The sequence below is a fragment of the Aythya ferina genome, assembly GCF_964211825.1.
Source record: "Aythya ferina genome assembly, chromosome: 3".
Classification (NCBI taxonomy): domain Eukaryota; kingdom Metazoa; phylum Chordata; class Aves; order Anseriformes; family Anatidae; genus Aythya; species Aythya ferina.
Window position 1 is genome coordinate 70303 of NC_140298.1, and position 15862 is coordinate 86164.

At 42.3% G+C, this 15862-nt stretch overlaps 1 protein-coding gene across 1 annotated transcript; it reads left to right on the top strand.

Moving 5' to 3' along the window:
• Positions 1-4126: 4126 nt before the first annotated feature.
• LOC311434671 (TP53-binding protein 1-like) lies at positions 4127-14462 on the top strand (the record flags this gene model as incomplete). Its single annotated transcript, XM_084514992.1, has 7 exons — positions 4127-4145; positions 5113-5208; positions 10413-10532; positions 11143-11379; positions 11875-11917; positions 13181-13273; positions 14226-14462. The coding sequence occupies 7 exons, from the start codon at positions 4127-4129 to the stop codon at positions 14326-14328; spliced, it is 711 nt and encodes a 236-aa protein (XP_084371118.1). The 3' UTR covers positions 14329-14462.
• Positions 14463-15862: the final 1400 nt, after the last annotated feature.

The window sequence follows — 15862 nt, forward strand, 5'->3', positions numbered from 1 at the left end:
ATATCGTTACGGTGTTACACAGTTCAGTTTTCTGACTTATCGCATGTGGAATTTGACTCTGACTATTGTTATTGTGATTTTGGCAATATTGCTGGTAATAGTAGTTTTGTGACATCGCTACTGAAAGATATTGCATGCCCGTATTTTTGTGAGTGATACGTTTTGTGATACGCTTTTGTAAGTAACATGTGTATTCTGAAAGTGTAAACTGGAAACTGGGGGGGCAAACAAGCAGTGAAATTTTAAAGAAAAGTGTGTTAGGATGTGTTTTAAGTCACTGGAAGGATATTGGAGGATCTGCCGGTGGAAGTGTGAACAGGAAAACATTGATAAAATATCGTAATCAGTGGTGGCCGCTTTATAAGCTGGAATGTGGAGAAAAGTGGCCCCTAAATGGAACTTTAAACTATAATATTTTGCTACAGTTAGTGTTGTTTTTGGAGAAGCAGAACAGGATGAAATGTTGTATACTGATGTTTCAGCATCTTGGTGGGAAAAGGTAGGGAATTAAGTTGGCCCCTGACTGAACCTTTGATGTTGGCATTAGAGAAGTACAGGCTGGAGAAAGATAAAGGAAGTGTTAAAAGGGTTGTTGAAAGTGTTAAAGGTGTTTGAAGTTGAATGAGCAGGGAAAGAGGATGTAGGAATGTTAATAGTTCTGCCTCTGCCCGAGGCAGAGATCTTAAAATCATGGGTGTTAGCCCTTTAGGGCAAAGGGACCATGATCGGTCCGAGAGAGTTGTCACAGAAAGAGAAAAGCAGTCAACTCTTAAAACAACGCGAGTTCATGTGCGAGCTCAGATTGCTGATGGGACCGTTCAGGGAACTGTGGACAATTGCATTCCCCTGACCGACCCCCACTAAGACCCGAATCATCCTGAAAATTATGAACGTTTAAGTAAATACTAAAACCTGGATGAATTGGGAATTGAGAATATGCTTCCAACAAGGTCTAAAAGAAAGCCCTATGGAATTTTTGGACCAACTCTGAAACGTAATGAAAATAAATAAATAAATAAAACAAAACGGTTTGGACCTGGCTTTGGAGGACAAATTGACTAGCCTTTTCCTAGGGTAATCGACCCCTGATTTCAACAGGAATAACGGGGACCTGGGGAATATACCCTAGCGGATCCTCCACTGGTTATAATGAAGCTAGGGGAGGAATGGAAGTGAAATTTCTTATTGCTATGGGGCAACGTATTCAGTTCTAAATCAAGCATTAATGCCTTCACAGAATTATTATGTTAGGGTAAAAGGTGTGTCGTGGTTTAACCCGGCCGGCAGCTAAACACCACGCAGCTGTTCGCTCCCCCTCCCTCTCTGGGACGGGGGAGAGAAATGGAAAGTGAAGCCTGTGAGTTGAGATAAAGACAGTTTAATAAGACAAAATAATAATAACAATAATAATAATAATAATAATAATAATAATAATAATAATAATAATAATACAATGATGATAATAGTATCAGTACTAATAATGTGTACAAACAAGTGATGCACAATGCAATTGCTCACCACCCGCTGACCGATGCCCAGCCTAACCCCGAGCAGTCCGGCCCCCTCCCCCTGGCTAGCCACCCCTATGTATTGTTTAGCCTGACGTCAGATGCTATGGAATACCCCTTTGGCTAGTTCGGGTCACCTGTCCTGGGTCTGTCCCCTCCCAGCTCTTACTGCACCCCCAGCCTGCCTGTTGGCAGGACAGAGCAAGAAACTGAGATGTCCTTGGCTTGGTATAGGTATATGGTATATAGCATTGCTCTGCAACAGTTAAAACATCGGGGTGTTATCAGCACTCTTCTCATCCTAAGCCAAAACATAGCATTCTACCAGCTACTAGGAAGAAAATTAACTCTGTTCTAACTGAAACCAGGACAAGGTGTAACCGAAAAGGCTTATTTTTGTGAACCTTTGAAGTACAAGTTAGGGAAACAATGGGGCATACACAGATTTTTATCTATGCCTAGCTCCTCATGGGCACTCTTAGGTAGAGATTTATTAGAGCGAGTAGGAGCAGAAATTGTCTTTGAAAAAGGGAAAATGGAATTAATTTGCTACTTGGTATTTAGAAACAACTAGGCATACAAAAACAGCTGAAGTTCTGTAGCTCAAACCAAGTAAGACTTACATCAATGGTCAATAGATAACCTAGCTTTCACACCTCACGCAGTAATCCAGATTTCCTTCACAGATCCATAAAACTACAAAAATACTACATAAAAATACTAGCTGACTGGGAAATTTGTTCTTTAAGGTGGATGCAAAAATTTCACATTGCTTAGTGTTTCAACTAATGTGCTGTTTTCTCCAGCAGTATTTTAATAGCCGGATAAAAGGCACTACAGACGGTTGTCATGATTATTTTTTACTGTTTTCAGTAGCCTTTAAGTACTTAAAGAACATTCATAATAGTCTGAAAGAAACCTGATGTATCTCCACATAAACACAAATATTATGCTCTCATATTTCTGATGACATCCCACAGCTACTTTTTGCTGCAATAATTTCTGGTGCTCCTTACTTTGCTGATATTGTTGTGCTGCCCTGTTAGCAGCATCCACTCCCAACTGCAACTCTTTTGCAGAAGACCTGTAAGGCCAGCCTGAAAAAAACCAAATTGGTAGAGTGAAACAATGTCAGCTCATTCACTTCAAAAAGTTCTGCAAAAAGAAAAAAAAAAAAAAAAAAGGCAGCTTTTCCCTTCTACAAAGAATGCCACATGCATTCAGAAGACAAAACACTCAACAGATTCTCAGTTCCAAGCTGAAAGAGTACATGTGTACAACCTGATCCCTTTTAGAAGTGCAGTCCCATGAAAACAACGATTATTAAATGCAATACCCCACTTCCAAATATTTTGAAATATGTAAGACAAAGGAGACAACTTTGTGGGAAAAAGATTTTCTGTATGAACTGTGTGCTGCAGGCAAGTTAGTATTTGTGTAGCTTGCCATGAACACACACATTAACTCAAATATTTTTACCTCCAACCAGTGAAAGAGCTATATGAATGTCAAAACCAGACAATATCCATTTTTGGCTTATATGTGATGCTTCTTGGACTATACAGTATCACATGAATAAAAACAGAAAATGAGACTGTGGAGCAGGATGGACAGAATAACTTGGGTACTACCAAGTTTGGTAGTAGAAGTACCCAAGTACTTGGGTACTTCTTGGTTTTGCTAAGATATGTATATGTATCAGAGTATATAAATATTTAAAGAGAAGATGTAAAGACAAACAACATCACAACATGTAAAGATGAACTGTTTTATTTGCTACATCACCTTCCCAGAGACTGATGTGAGGCTGACAAGACCTGCAATTCCTTAGATTCTCCTTCTTGCCCTTCTTGATTACAAGAGGGACTTTCACTCCCTGTTCCTCAGGGACCACCCCCAGTCTCCATGAACTTTCAGAGACTGCTGAGACCAAACCTCACAATCACACTGGTTAGCTCACCTCAGCACTCATGAACGCAGCCCACCAGCTCACTTGTCCAAGCTGTTTAAGCATTCACTACTACAACCTTTGTGTCCCCTGTCGCCTGCTCAAGTTTTTCCTAGTATTCCTTTTGCTGTTGATAAATACATAGTACTTCCACAACGTACAAGTACTTTTTGTTGCCCTTCAACATCTCCTGCTCAGATCCAGCTCCAGCGGGCTTTGGAAGCATGCTGTCTGAGCATGAAGGGGCTTAACCCTGCCCCTTCATGCTCAGACAGCATCGCTGCGTTTTTTCGGAGTCACGTGACCATGCTTCCATCCTCATCCTCTTGTGTGCTTACTTCTCCCGTTTGAATTTTGTCGAAGGTGCCTTGTTCATCCAGAATAGAGCCTGTTGCCTCTTTTGCTCAGCAGGATATATAATGCTCAGCATTATCAAGTTTGGAGGAGATGAGCCTTGAAAAATCAGTAAGCTCTCCTAGATCTCTCTTTCAGGACCATGTTTGTGCTTTTCTTCCAAGCAGTTCCAAGAACAGATTATTAGGCTCTCCTAAAGACACCGGTAAGAAGATCACAGCTCCTCTGAAACCGCACAGACCCCTAAAGGCTTCCTCTTTCTTCCTCATCCTACATGCTTTGATATACAGGCACTTCAGAGAAACATCCAGTCATGATGCCTTCCCAGGAAGAGGGTAAGAGCTTCCCATATAACATTCTTCTTCTGGCACTTCTGACACTAGAAATAAGCCCCCTTCAGCCCCATTTTGTTCACTGTAGGTTCTCTCTCATCTATATCACTCTATACACACCCTTTGCTTGTCAACCCTCTCAACCCTGTCCAGCCTCCATCCAGCCTGGCCTTGAACACTTTCAGGGATGGGGCATCCACAGCCTCTCTGTTCCAGTGCCCTCACTACCCTTACAGCAAAGAATTTCCTGCTAATGTCTGATCTAAACCTATCCTCTTTTAGTTTAAGACCGTTCCCCCTTATCCTGTTGTTATGTACCTGAGTAACGAGTCCTCCTCCATCTTTTTTTTTTTTTTTTTATAAGACCCCTTTAAGCACTGAAAGGCCGCAGTGAAGTCTCCCCTGAGCCTCCTCTTCTCCAGGCTGAACAGCCCCAGCTCTCTCAGCCCTTCTTCATAGGAGAGGTGCTCCAGCTCTCTCATCATCTTTGCGGCCCTCCTCTGGACTCGCTCTAACAGGTCTCCATCTTTCTTGTGCTGGGGTCCCCAAACCTGGGCACAGTATTCCAGGTCCTCCTCACGAGGGCAGAGCAGAGGAGGACAGCCACCTCCCTCGACCACACCTTTCTTGATGCAGCCCAGGACACAGTTGGCCTTCGGGGCTGCAAGCACACACTGCTGGCTCACATCGAGCCTTCCGTCCTCCAAAACCCCCAGGTCAACCCTGCAGAGGTGCTCAAAGAGTTCGAGTCCATACTCCTGTCTGGGGTTGCCCCGACCCGGGTGCAGCACCTTGCGCTTGACTTGCTGAACCTCACGCGGTTCACGTGGTGGGCCCACTTCTCCAGCCTGGCCAGATCCCTTTGGATGGCATTTCTTCTTTCTGTCGTACCAACTGCACCACTCAGCTTGGTGTCATCTGCGAACTCGTTGAGGGTGCACTTGATCCTATCGTCATGTCTTTGATGAAGATCTCGAAAAGCACCAGTCCCAAGACAGACCCCTGAGGGATACTGCTCGTCACCAGCCTCCACCTGGCCATAGAACCATTGACCACTACTCCCTAGGTATGGCCATCGAGCCAATTCCTTATCCGACGGATGGTCCACCCTTCAAATCCATATCTTTCCAATTTATAGATTAGGATGTCGTGTGGGACTGTGTCAAAAGCCTTACAGAAGTCCAGGTAGAGGACATCGGTCGGTCTTCCCTTGTCAACTGATGCAGTCACTCCATCGTAGAGGGCCACCGGATTAGTCAGGCATGATTTGCCCTTGGTGACGCCGTGCTGGCTGTCTCAGATCACCTCCTTGTCTCGCATGTGCCTTAACACTGCCTCCAGGAAGATCTGTTCTGCGATCTTGGCTTGGAGCAGCTAATTACATATGATTACTTGATACCTGACACACAGTGTTTGCTACTTGCCCTGACAATGTAAGACTTGTACTATCAATGATATCAGCTCCAGTACCTGACTATTTAGCACTTGAAAAGTATAAAGGATTTATTCTCCCCAGAAGTTACTCATATTGCATCAGGAGGTCCTGAATTTGCTCTTTACTTACAGTGGGAGGGATTTTGCTCTCTTGTCCCCCACGTAGAGTTTTGGGGACGCAAGAGACATGGGAAGCCTGACCGCTAGTGAAGACTGAGGCAAAAAAGTTGTTCAGTATCTCAGCCTTCTCCACATCTGTTGTTACCAGTTCACTGTCTTCATTTGTCAGAGGCAACACTCTCCTTAGTCTTTTTTTTTTTTTTTTTTGCGTCCAATGTAGACCTGGACACTGTAGAACCCCTTTTTGCTATTCTTTGCATCCCTTGCCAAGTTTACTTCTGTCAGTGCATTGGCTTTCCTGACCCTATGCAAACATCCATCCATTTCCCATCCCTGTACATCCAGACAGTATTTCTGTACTCTTCCCAGGGCACATGGCCTTGTTTCCACCGTTTGTGCATTTCCTTTTTTTTGCCTAGGTTTGACCAGAAGGTCCTTGCTGGTTTCCTACCTTCCCTGCTTGATTTATTGTGTATGGGAATAGAGAGCTCTTGCGCTCTAAGGCAAATATCCTTAAAGAGTTGCCAGCTCTGATCGGATCCTCTGTCCCGAAGGAGTGTGTCCCATGGGATCTCATCCACTAATTCTTCGAACAGGTGGAAGTACACTCTTCTAAAGTTCAGGGTCCTGACTTTTCTCTTAGCCAGGTCCATGTCCCTTGAGATCACGTGGGATTGCTCTATGTTACGAGAGAGTTGAGGCTTTTGAGATGTTTGGCCTGCTGCCTTCAGGCTCCTGTGCTACAATGGAAAAGTATGCATCGTAATTTATTTTTTTTTGTTGCCATCACACTGACTAAGCTTTAGTCAGTGAGAGTCTGAAGGGCTTTAAAGCATCATCCGACTTCACTTAAAGCAGGTTTAGTCTCATAACAGTTATTTCCAACAGGAGTCAAATCTTCAGATAATGAAGCATACATCAGTATGCACAAACTTTGAGTGAGGACTAGAAGGATCTTGAAGAGTCCAAGAAGCAGGAGTAGAAACCAATGGTGAGGTGGGTAGGGGTACGTCCTCCTGTTTATGAAGTTGCCTTGAATGAGCTTAAGAGAACTGTTCATTTATTCTACAACAAACAAACAAACAAACACTCATAGGATAGAATATGATAGAGGAGGGAGAAAAGGGATGATCTGGAAGGCTTCTAGAAGTACATACAGTTCTTTCTTATTTGCTAATCTAGTCCTTTTTGATGTATCACAGGTAGGTATAAAATACAAACAGAGAATACTGATGTAATCAAGCTTTTGTCCTGTCTAGCAGCACTAGTGAGTGAGTTAAGAGCAGAGGTAAGAGATGGCTTTTTGAAAGAGAAAGCGGAAATTCTTAAATGTAAGTCATGGTTTGTGTTGGTTGTGGTTATTTTTGGCCCTGCCTCCCCCACACCGTACCAGTTTGAATATAAGTAATTGCTCTAGTTTTATTAGCTGCTTAGATAGTAAAATGTTCCTAGGTCTTCCACATAGTGGTCTTTCCTCTCTGCTTTCTTCTTTTGAAAATAATCCTGTAGCATGATCTGTAAGAGCGACTGGGTAGATGTGTGCACAGAAGACAAAATGGCCATCCACTAATAGTCTTCTGTGCACATCTTCATGTGGCTGAGAGCCATAGTATGCACCACATCCCTTTTAGAAGTGATGGGTAGGGAGAAGAAGTAGAGCAGAGGGGCTTCAGGCTGGCTATCTAGGCAGTAATAGTGTGCAATTTTCCACATGTAGAAAAGGGAGTGAGACTTAAATTTTCATCTACAAGAGAAGAGGATAACAAATCTGCTTTGCTTAGCTTGATGCACAGCTGGAAGAATCGATTGTCTCCTACGGGTGTAGTTTTGTGCTATGCTGGTAGTTGCTATTTGCACTGTGCTGTAAAACATCCAACTCTCCCTGTGAAAGTTATCTAAGAAATTGAAATTTTTTATACCTTAGCATTAGCAAACTGGAGAGCGGCAAAGTGAGCCAAAGAAAGACTGGATCTTTTGATGTTGAAAGATAAAAGCAAATGTTACAGGATGATGGTCTTAAGGATATAGGAGAAGATTTTAGAGAAATACAACCTTTCATTGTTTGAATGGTTGGTACAGATAGGTGAAAGTAATTAAGCTTTCAGGCATACGATGCATTTTTTCACGTCAGGCATTCAAAAGCCATTTGAGAGGAATGGTAATTGGCCTTTTGATATGCAGTGAACCCACAAAGTATGAATATCATTGTTCTGTGAAATACCTGCCCACTGCAAAAACACTCTGGAGTCCCTATGATGATCTTAAGGATATTGCAGTTGCTGAACCATATCTTCAAAACCTGTGGTGGTATAGCGCCTGATGGTGAAGATGAGTTTCCAAAAGGACAGTAAATAACTTTTTACAGGCTATCTTTTTTTTTTTCTTTCTCCCTCCCCCTTCCCCCATGAGTGGGTTATGTCTTTGTCATGTATTTATGGCATCATTTCCACCAAGGCAGTTGTGTATATTATATGTGAGCATCTTGTGTAACTGCAGAATGATGCACTATGTCTTGCGATAAAAATTGTATGTGAGTATCTGGTGCTAGCTCTTGAAACCCTTACTAGAAAATTTCTAATACTGTTTAGTTTTGCTATTTTTTAATACATGCTTATTAAAATCAGAAGTTATAATGTGATTTGCATTGTTTGAGCAATGTTTTGTGAAAACGAAGGTTACGATTAAAGATGATGAAAACCAATTTTGACCAATTTCCTCCCCCAATTTTTGGGGGAGGAAATGGTTATTCTTTTAATCTTATTTAAAAATTCCATGTAATCTGTAAAGACTGATGCTTGCATATTAATATCCTTCTGGTGGCAGCTGTCAGCTGGTTATAATACTGCAATATCTGTTATTTCCCTTAAAAGTTTACTCTGATGGCAAGTTTCCGATGTTATTGTCTAACTGTTCATTGACTGCTCATCAAGCTCATAGGTTCTGAATCACAGAACGGTTGTGGTTGGAAGGGACTTCTGCAGGTCATCTGGTCCAACCTACTGCTCAGATGATATCACCCTGAGCAGGTTGCACAGTACTATGTCCAAGTGGGGTATATCTGCTGACCCAAGGTTAGCTATTTAGAATCATACGGTGATTTGGGTTGGAAAGGACATTAAAGCTCATGTAATTCTATGTAAAGCTCATGTAAAGCTCATGTAATTCTAAATCCTTGCCATGGCAGGGACACCTTCCACTAGATCAGGTTGCTCAGAGACTCATCCAATTTTCCACTTTTCCAACATCCATTTTCAGGGATGCGGTATCCACAGTGTCTCTGGGCAATCTGTTCCAGTGCCTCACCACACTCGTAGTGAAGAATTTCTTCCTAATGTCTAATCTAAATCTATGCTCTTTTAGTTTAAAACCGTCTTCCCTACAGTTTTAGTTTAAAACTGTCACTACACACCCTGATAAAAAGTCCGTCCCCATCTTTCCTGCAGGCCACCTTTAAGTACAGGAAGGCTGGTATAATGTCTCCCTACAGCTTTCTCTTCTCTAGGCTGAACAACCGCAGCGCTCTCAGCTGTCTTCACAGGGAAGGTGTTCCGGCCTTCTGGATCCATTCTAATAGGTCTATGTCTTTCTTAGGCTGGGGACCCCATAGCTAAACATGAGGTTTCACAAGAGTGTGGAGCAGAGGGTGAAAATCACTTTCCTCAGTCTGCTACACTTCTTTTGATGCAGCCCAGGATACAGTTGGCTTTCTGGGCTGCAGGTGCACATTGCCAGCTTGTGTTGAGTCTCTCATCAACCAGTGCCCCAAGTCCTTCTCTTCAGGGCTGCTCTCAATCTGTTCTCCACCCAGCCTGTATTTATGCTTGGGATTGCCCCAACTCAGGTGTAGGACCTTGCTCTTGGCCTTGTTGAATTGCATCAGGTTCACGTGAGCCCACTTCTCCAGCCTCTCCAGCCTGTCCAGGCCACTCTGGAAGGCATCCCTTCCCTCCAGTATGTTGACAGCACCATTCAGCTAGGTGTCATCTGCAAACTTGCTGCGGGTGCACTCGATCTCACTGTCCATGTTGCCGACAAAAATGTTAAAGAGCACCTGTCCTGGTACCGACGCTCATCGTGCCTGCGCATGGACATCAAGTCATTGAATAGAATTATTTGAGTGCAACCACACAGCCACCTTACCCACCAAGTGGTCCATCCATCACATTGACGTATTTCCAATTTAGAGACCAGAATGTCATGCAGAACAGTGTCAAATGCTTTGCACAAGTCCAGGTAGATGATGTCAGTTGCTCTTCTGTTATCCATGATGATAATACACCATTCTGTGCAAGGTTAGGTTATTAATTCAGGCAACGCATAGCTCTGCCAATACAGTTGTGTCCTAACTTTCATTTTTATTTTTGGCCTTGTTTCTGTTCTCTGTGCAAAATGCTGAGCACTTTTCAAGAAAACCTGCATTCTGCAGAAGTCCTTTTCACATGAGGATATTTAGTCTCGCTTTCATCTAGGTTCTGGAGACAACTGCGTCGATGTAGACCACAACCCAGACTTTGACCGAGAGAGACTTTCCACATGAAAAGTGAGGAAGATCAGAGCAGCAATCCTGAGTCCACTAACTGTTCAGGAGGTTTTTGTACAGAATAGCACAAGGGTTATGCTTTTCCTCATTTCCACACCGCAGTGAACTTTTGCTTTTTGTACGTGGACTGGGGTACACTCCTGAAATTACTAATCCTGGCTCTCCCTGTCTTTTAGGAACTCCATTTGATTTTACTTTGCCAAAGGAGGGTGATATCATTCAGCCCTTGACCAGCATAACACCACCTCTTACTGGCCAGCTTAAAATGGGACCTAGAAGACACAGCACGCCAATTGGTGAGTTTGACCTGAATGGTTCTCTTCAGTTTGGAACTTTTTATTCTAGATGCAGGATCATAGGATAACTCACACCTGTCTTGGCAAAAAACATTGCTGCTGTTTGAGGAGGGTTCATCCCTCTTTTTCTTTCCTCGGTCTGTAATGAAGATGTTTGCTACCTTAGTATGGGGTTATATGGAACATACCTTCATTCAATGCTTCTTTCATTGCATTCCCATATATAATCCATTAAAGGATGCAGAAGATCCCTTTGAGTAGTGAAAGCGCTTAAATTAAAAGAAGGTTGTTCCCAGCATTCATCGTTTTGCAAGACTTTCTCTGCTGGGTTCACAAAATAACAGCTTGCATGTGTTGGAGAAAAGGAATTGTATATTTCTGGTAAATAGTAAATCATTCTGCTCTCGTCACAAGCTATGGATGATACTTGTGCTAAAAAACTTTGATCCTCTCAGAACTCTAGGATGACCAGAGAGGAATTTCCACTACTGCGCTATCACTAATAATGCACGCAGTGAAGCAGTTTCAAAACCAAACTGGGCCCTGAACCACAGCAGTGGGAACCACAATGGCTACTTCCATTTTTACTTCTTTGTTTTCCTATTTTCAGTGGCTGATAGTTGTCCAGACAGCACTATAGCAACTAGTGGTGTTACAGCTGAGGGTACAATGGGGACCAACAATGTCACCATGGAAAGTGCAGTGGTATCAACAGATGTGTCAGAAGTGTGTGAAAAAGGAGATTCTCATGTAGTTCCTGAGGCTGATGCAAAACTCTCTCTGCAAATGAAACTTGTTACCCCTGTGAATGATGGGAGTGAGGAATCCCTGCGGTTCTGCTTAGAAAGTAAGAGACTGAAACCTTGGAACATACAGGTTGTACAACACCCTGACTTAGAATCTCTCCATGGCATTCCCTGAGATGGTCTCTGAAATCTTGCAGTTTTTCTTCTTGGGCAGTGAGAAGAGAGGCCTCTGTTGTGGGGGAAACATTTCCAGCAGACTGAAAATTGTGATGTGCATTTGCAATGTACATTGCAATTGTTTGTGGGTGCTCTGTGAGACATGTAATCACAAGACAGAAAAATAGTTTGATTATGTTAAGGAATGAAAAGATACTGAAAGTATGATCTGAATGAACAAGTTTAATCAGAACAGTGACATTCAGTCTAATAGCCTAAAACTTGCATATGTACATAGGCTCGGGGCTGTGATGGGTGGGGAGGCCTGAGGACTCTTTGTCTGACATTACTCAACCTCTCAGCTCACTGGGTGTGGGGTGCTTAGAAGGACAGGAGAGACTGTGACACTGAAATTGTCCTTCCCTTCCCTCTTGTTTCAGAGCCTACAGCCAGTGACAGGAAAAGTGGATCTGCTGCTGCCAGGTAACTGGGCTTGTTGCTGTGCAGAGTCAACACAGAGGTCTGGTTAGATCCTTTTTCTGCTCATTACCAGTGGAAGGGGGAATAACAGTTAAAATGAGACATAAAAGTGGGGAGCTCTTTTAAAGGTAGCAACAGCATCAACTCTTTAGTTCTTGTACCAGGTTTTAAGTGAGTAAATGCGGATGCGAGGTTTCCTACCTGCTGTTCTGCTGTAGGCTTTGTGCTTTCCTACTAACATCAGCCTTTTACCTCCTTTTGGTTATAGTCAGAGCAGAAATTCATGTCTTGTGCAGTCCAGAATGCAGGTCTGCCCTATCAATCTCTGAAATTTCAAACGTGGTTTTCTTTGTTATTGTGCAATTTTCTGCAAATAGTCTCAGCTCTGAGGTGTTCTGAAAGAAAATTCTGTTTGATATGAGGCTGATAGAAACATAACAAAGTCACTGATGGATCACAGTTTAACGCGTTGACCAAAATATAAGTTTTCTTCCTTGATCTTTTAATCTGTATGTCTTATCACACATGTAAGAAAAATAGTTTTGGAAACAGGCTTGTTATCATGTTCTGTACTCCCACATCGCCTAGGGTTGCTTACATCTTTTAGACTGTATGATTTGTAAGTACTAATAGGAATCTGAGTGAGAAGACACTATCTATAGTGGTCTGAGTGAAGTATAATGGTTTGAAGCAGTGAGAAAACTTGAAATAAACTTAGTACCTCTTGTCGCAGAATTAGGTGCTAGGTGGTAATTATGCCTCAGTGCTGAGGATGAATGGTCGTCAGTCCTCACTGGTTGATGTTGGTAGGTGCAGGCAACCTTTGTTGTGCAGGCAACCTTTGTAGGTGCAGGTTGAACTTGATCTCTCAGAGTCTGCTTTACAAGTCTTTCCCCATAATTTTTCTCTGTCATGATTTTAAATAAGCCATAAATGATCTAATGGTGTTCCCCAGTGGCTGCAAGAAATAGTGATGGTGAAACTCCTGATGGTGCTGCAGTTCTTCACCCTACGTTTTCTGGAATTGCAAGATTGCTCTTGGCTGTGAGAGTGTCTGCAGAAATAATAGAATTGCTTATATAATTGTGGGTCATTTCTTGACCTTTGAGTGTCTGACCATCACACTCATTTTCTGGTTGCCTACATCAGCAAACTCAATTTGAATGTTTAATGCCAGTAGTTCTTTTCCCAGGGGGCTAGAAAACTCGTTGTCTGTATTTTCGCAATCCCTAATGCCTTTTTTTTTTTTTTAATCTGCTTTGCTAGCTCCCAGAAAGCATCATCTGTGTTCAGTCGTGTCTGTGAAGTTCGGCGAGAGGATGACGCCAGAGGCCATGACCTTTCAGCTTCTCCATATAGGTAACTACTTACAGTCTTTGACTGCCAGTCCTGGTTAGATTTTGGATTTACACACGTGTGCATTTTTAACATTAATGACTCAGTGTAGTCTCTTTGTCTTTGGATGACTTAAAAGGTTGGGCACAATGGAATGAATATATTATGTATGTCTATATCTCACATGGTAATCACAGAATGGTTGAGGTTCGAAGGGAACCCTGGAGAGTACACAGTGTCCAACCCCCTACCAAGCAGGGACACCTAGAGCACATAGCACAGGATCGCATCCAGGAGGATTTTGAAATTCTATCTTGATTGAAGTTTTGACCTACGAAGAAAAAGTAATTTTATATTGCAAGAGTATTGAATGGTTATACTGTAGACAGCGATGACCAGGAACTTCTAGTGCTGGGCAGTGTACAGACAGAATGGAAGACTCAAAGTCTCTCAGGTATGAGGGAGATGAGGGAGGATAAATGTGTACTTCTAGTAAGATTCAGTATACAGTCCCATATAAAACCTGGTAAGATTATTGAAGGGGAAAAGAAATCCTAGTGAAAGTGTTAAACAGCATTTGTGTTCACAGTCCTGCCTCTTCTTGCTAGGTGTGATTAACTCTTTCAGGTCAAGGAAGTGCTGAAGCAGACTGTAGCAACTTCAAGATGGCGTGACTTTGAGAAGCATTTCGCATACGTGGTCCTTGTTGTTTGGAGCATACATAGCTTTATTAGTGTTTGCAAAAGCTCCTAGTTTTCTATAGGTGTCAGCAATTCTTCCTGCCACCACATGGATCACTTGAGAAATGTTGCGAAATGTTTTACAATTTGAAAACACACCGAGTTCTTTGTAAGCTTAAGAAGCAATTGAAAAAATGCATTGTTGTATTTTGAATAGTGCTTTGACCTGAGTAGCAGAATATTGGCCTTCCTGCTTTTTTAATCAATAATTTTGACCTTTTTTTTTTTTTTTGCAGGGGGAATCTATTCAGTTTTCCTGGCACAGAAGAAGATGATGAATTGTGTAAAAATCCCAGTCAGCAGTGCCGGCAACACAGAGCAGATGACAGTGGTAGATAGCTCCTAATTCCTCGGAGGATGCAACAGGGCTGCCATCAACAACCTCCCTGTGCGGAGGAGAGGGAGTGTGTGGAGACTGGTTAGCACTCAGATGGAAGAAGGGACAAGAACGCAGAAGAAAGCAAGTAAAGCTCTTAAGCAAGTACTAATAATAAAGGGATTCAAACTGCAACAGACTGTCATTTTACCCCAACAACTGTTACAGTAGCAATACAAACAGCAGAAGGAATCTGTAGGCGAGTGGATGTGGGAACCAGTATGTCTGGGCAAAGACCTGGTCGACAAGATGCGAACATCCAAACTGAGGAGAGTGGGGAAAAGCTTGTGAATGCATCTGGAGAAGACACAGACTCTCTGCAGGTGGGATGAAGGCTGCCTGTATTTAATTTTACTGCTTTAGAACAGTGAAGTATCCCTTCAGCCAATAAATTCACTAACAATAATTCCTCTGTCAAAAAAAGCCAAGAGACCTCTTCAAAACATAAACGGCATAAGCTTTCCTTTATCAACTGTAGACAGCTGTTAAGGGACTGCAGTACTCAGTGGACAGAGCAAGTTTGGGAAGTAAATGTCTTGATATTTTCTGAGAAAATATGGCAAGTGATTTTGTCTCTGTCTGTGTATGTAGTTAACGCTATTAAAAAAAAAAAACAAAAAAAAAAAACTTTTTTTTGGATGGAGGAGGAAGTTGTATGAAATCTGGAAGGAATGCTTTGATGTCTCCTATTTGCACCAGTGAACTTCTGGCACTTTCACTGGATGGAGCAGCAGAACACATACATGGATAAAACACATCAGGGGAGAGCTCCTCTAGTTAAACATTCTAACAAGATGAATTAGCTTTGAACTAGTGTTTCAGAAAGTTTGCTGCAGACTCAAGAAAAATAACTGCTTTGAAGTTAGAGCTTGCGTATTTCTTATGAATATAAGGACTAGAATAATGATCTTTTCTAGACTTGAAATAAGAACTGTGACTCCTCTGGGAAATAGGAGGTTAGAGGGCCATAAATACACTGTAATAGTTATGAGATCTGAGAGCCCACTGAATGACTATCAGAAGCTATACTAAGACAGTTTGGTGTTTTTTCCTTGGACTGCTGTGATTTCCCTTCCTCTGCCCCTCAACAAATGAGCAAAATGTGTTCAATTTTCCCTTGTTCGGGGTCTTTCATGTCGTTGCATCTAATTTGCAGCAAGATAAAACTGAAAGGTTCCCTATGACAGTATTCAAATGCGGTAAGAAAAAACTGTACTGCAGAGATAACTGTTCACAGAAATTATTTGCTTTTGGATGTGGTTTGTTTTCATTTTAATTTGTCTTGTTTATACAGGGAGAGGAGGAATTTAACCTTCTTCACCCACCTGGAGGCCAGGTTCAACATCGCCACATGCGAACTCTTCGAGAGGTGCGCACTGTTGTTACCCATACTATAACAGATGTTTACTATGTAAATGGCGCAGAGGTAGAACGAAAAGTAGTTGAGGTAAGATCCTGTTTTCAGGGCTAAATATACTAATATGTTGGCTGAAAAAA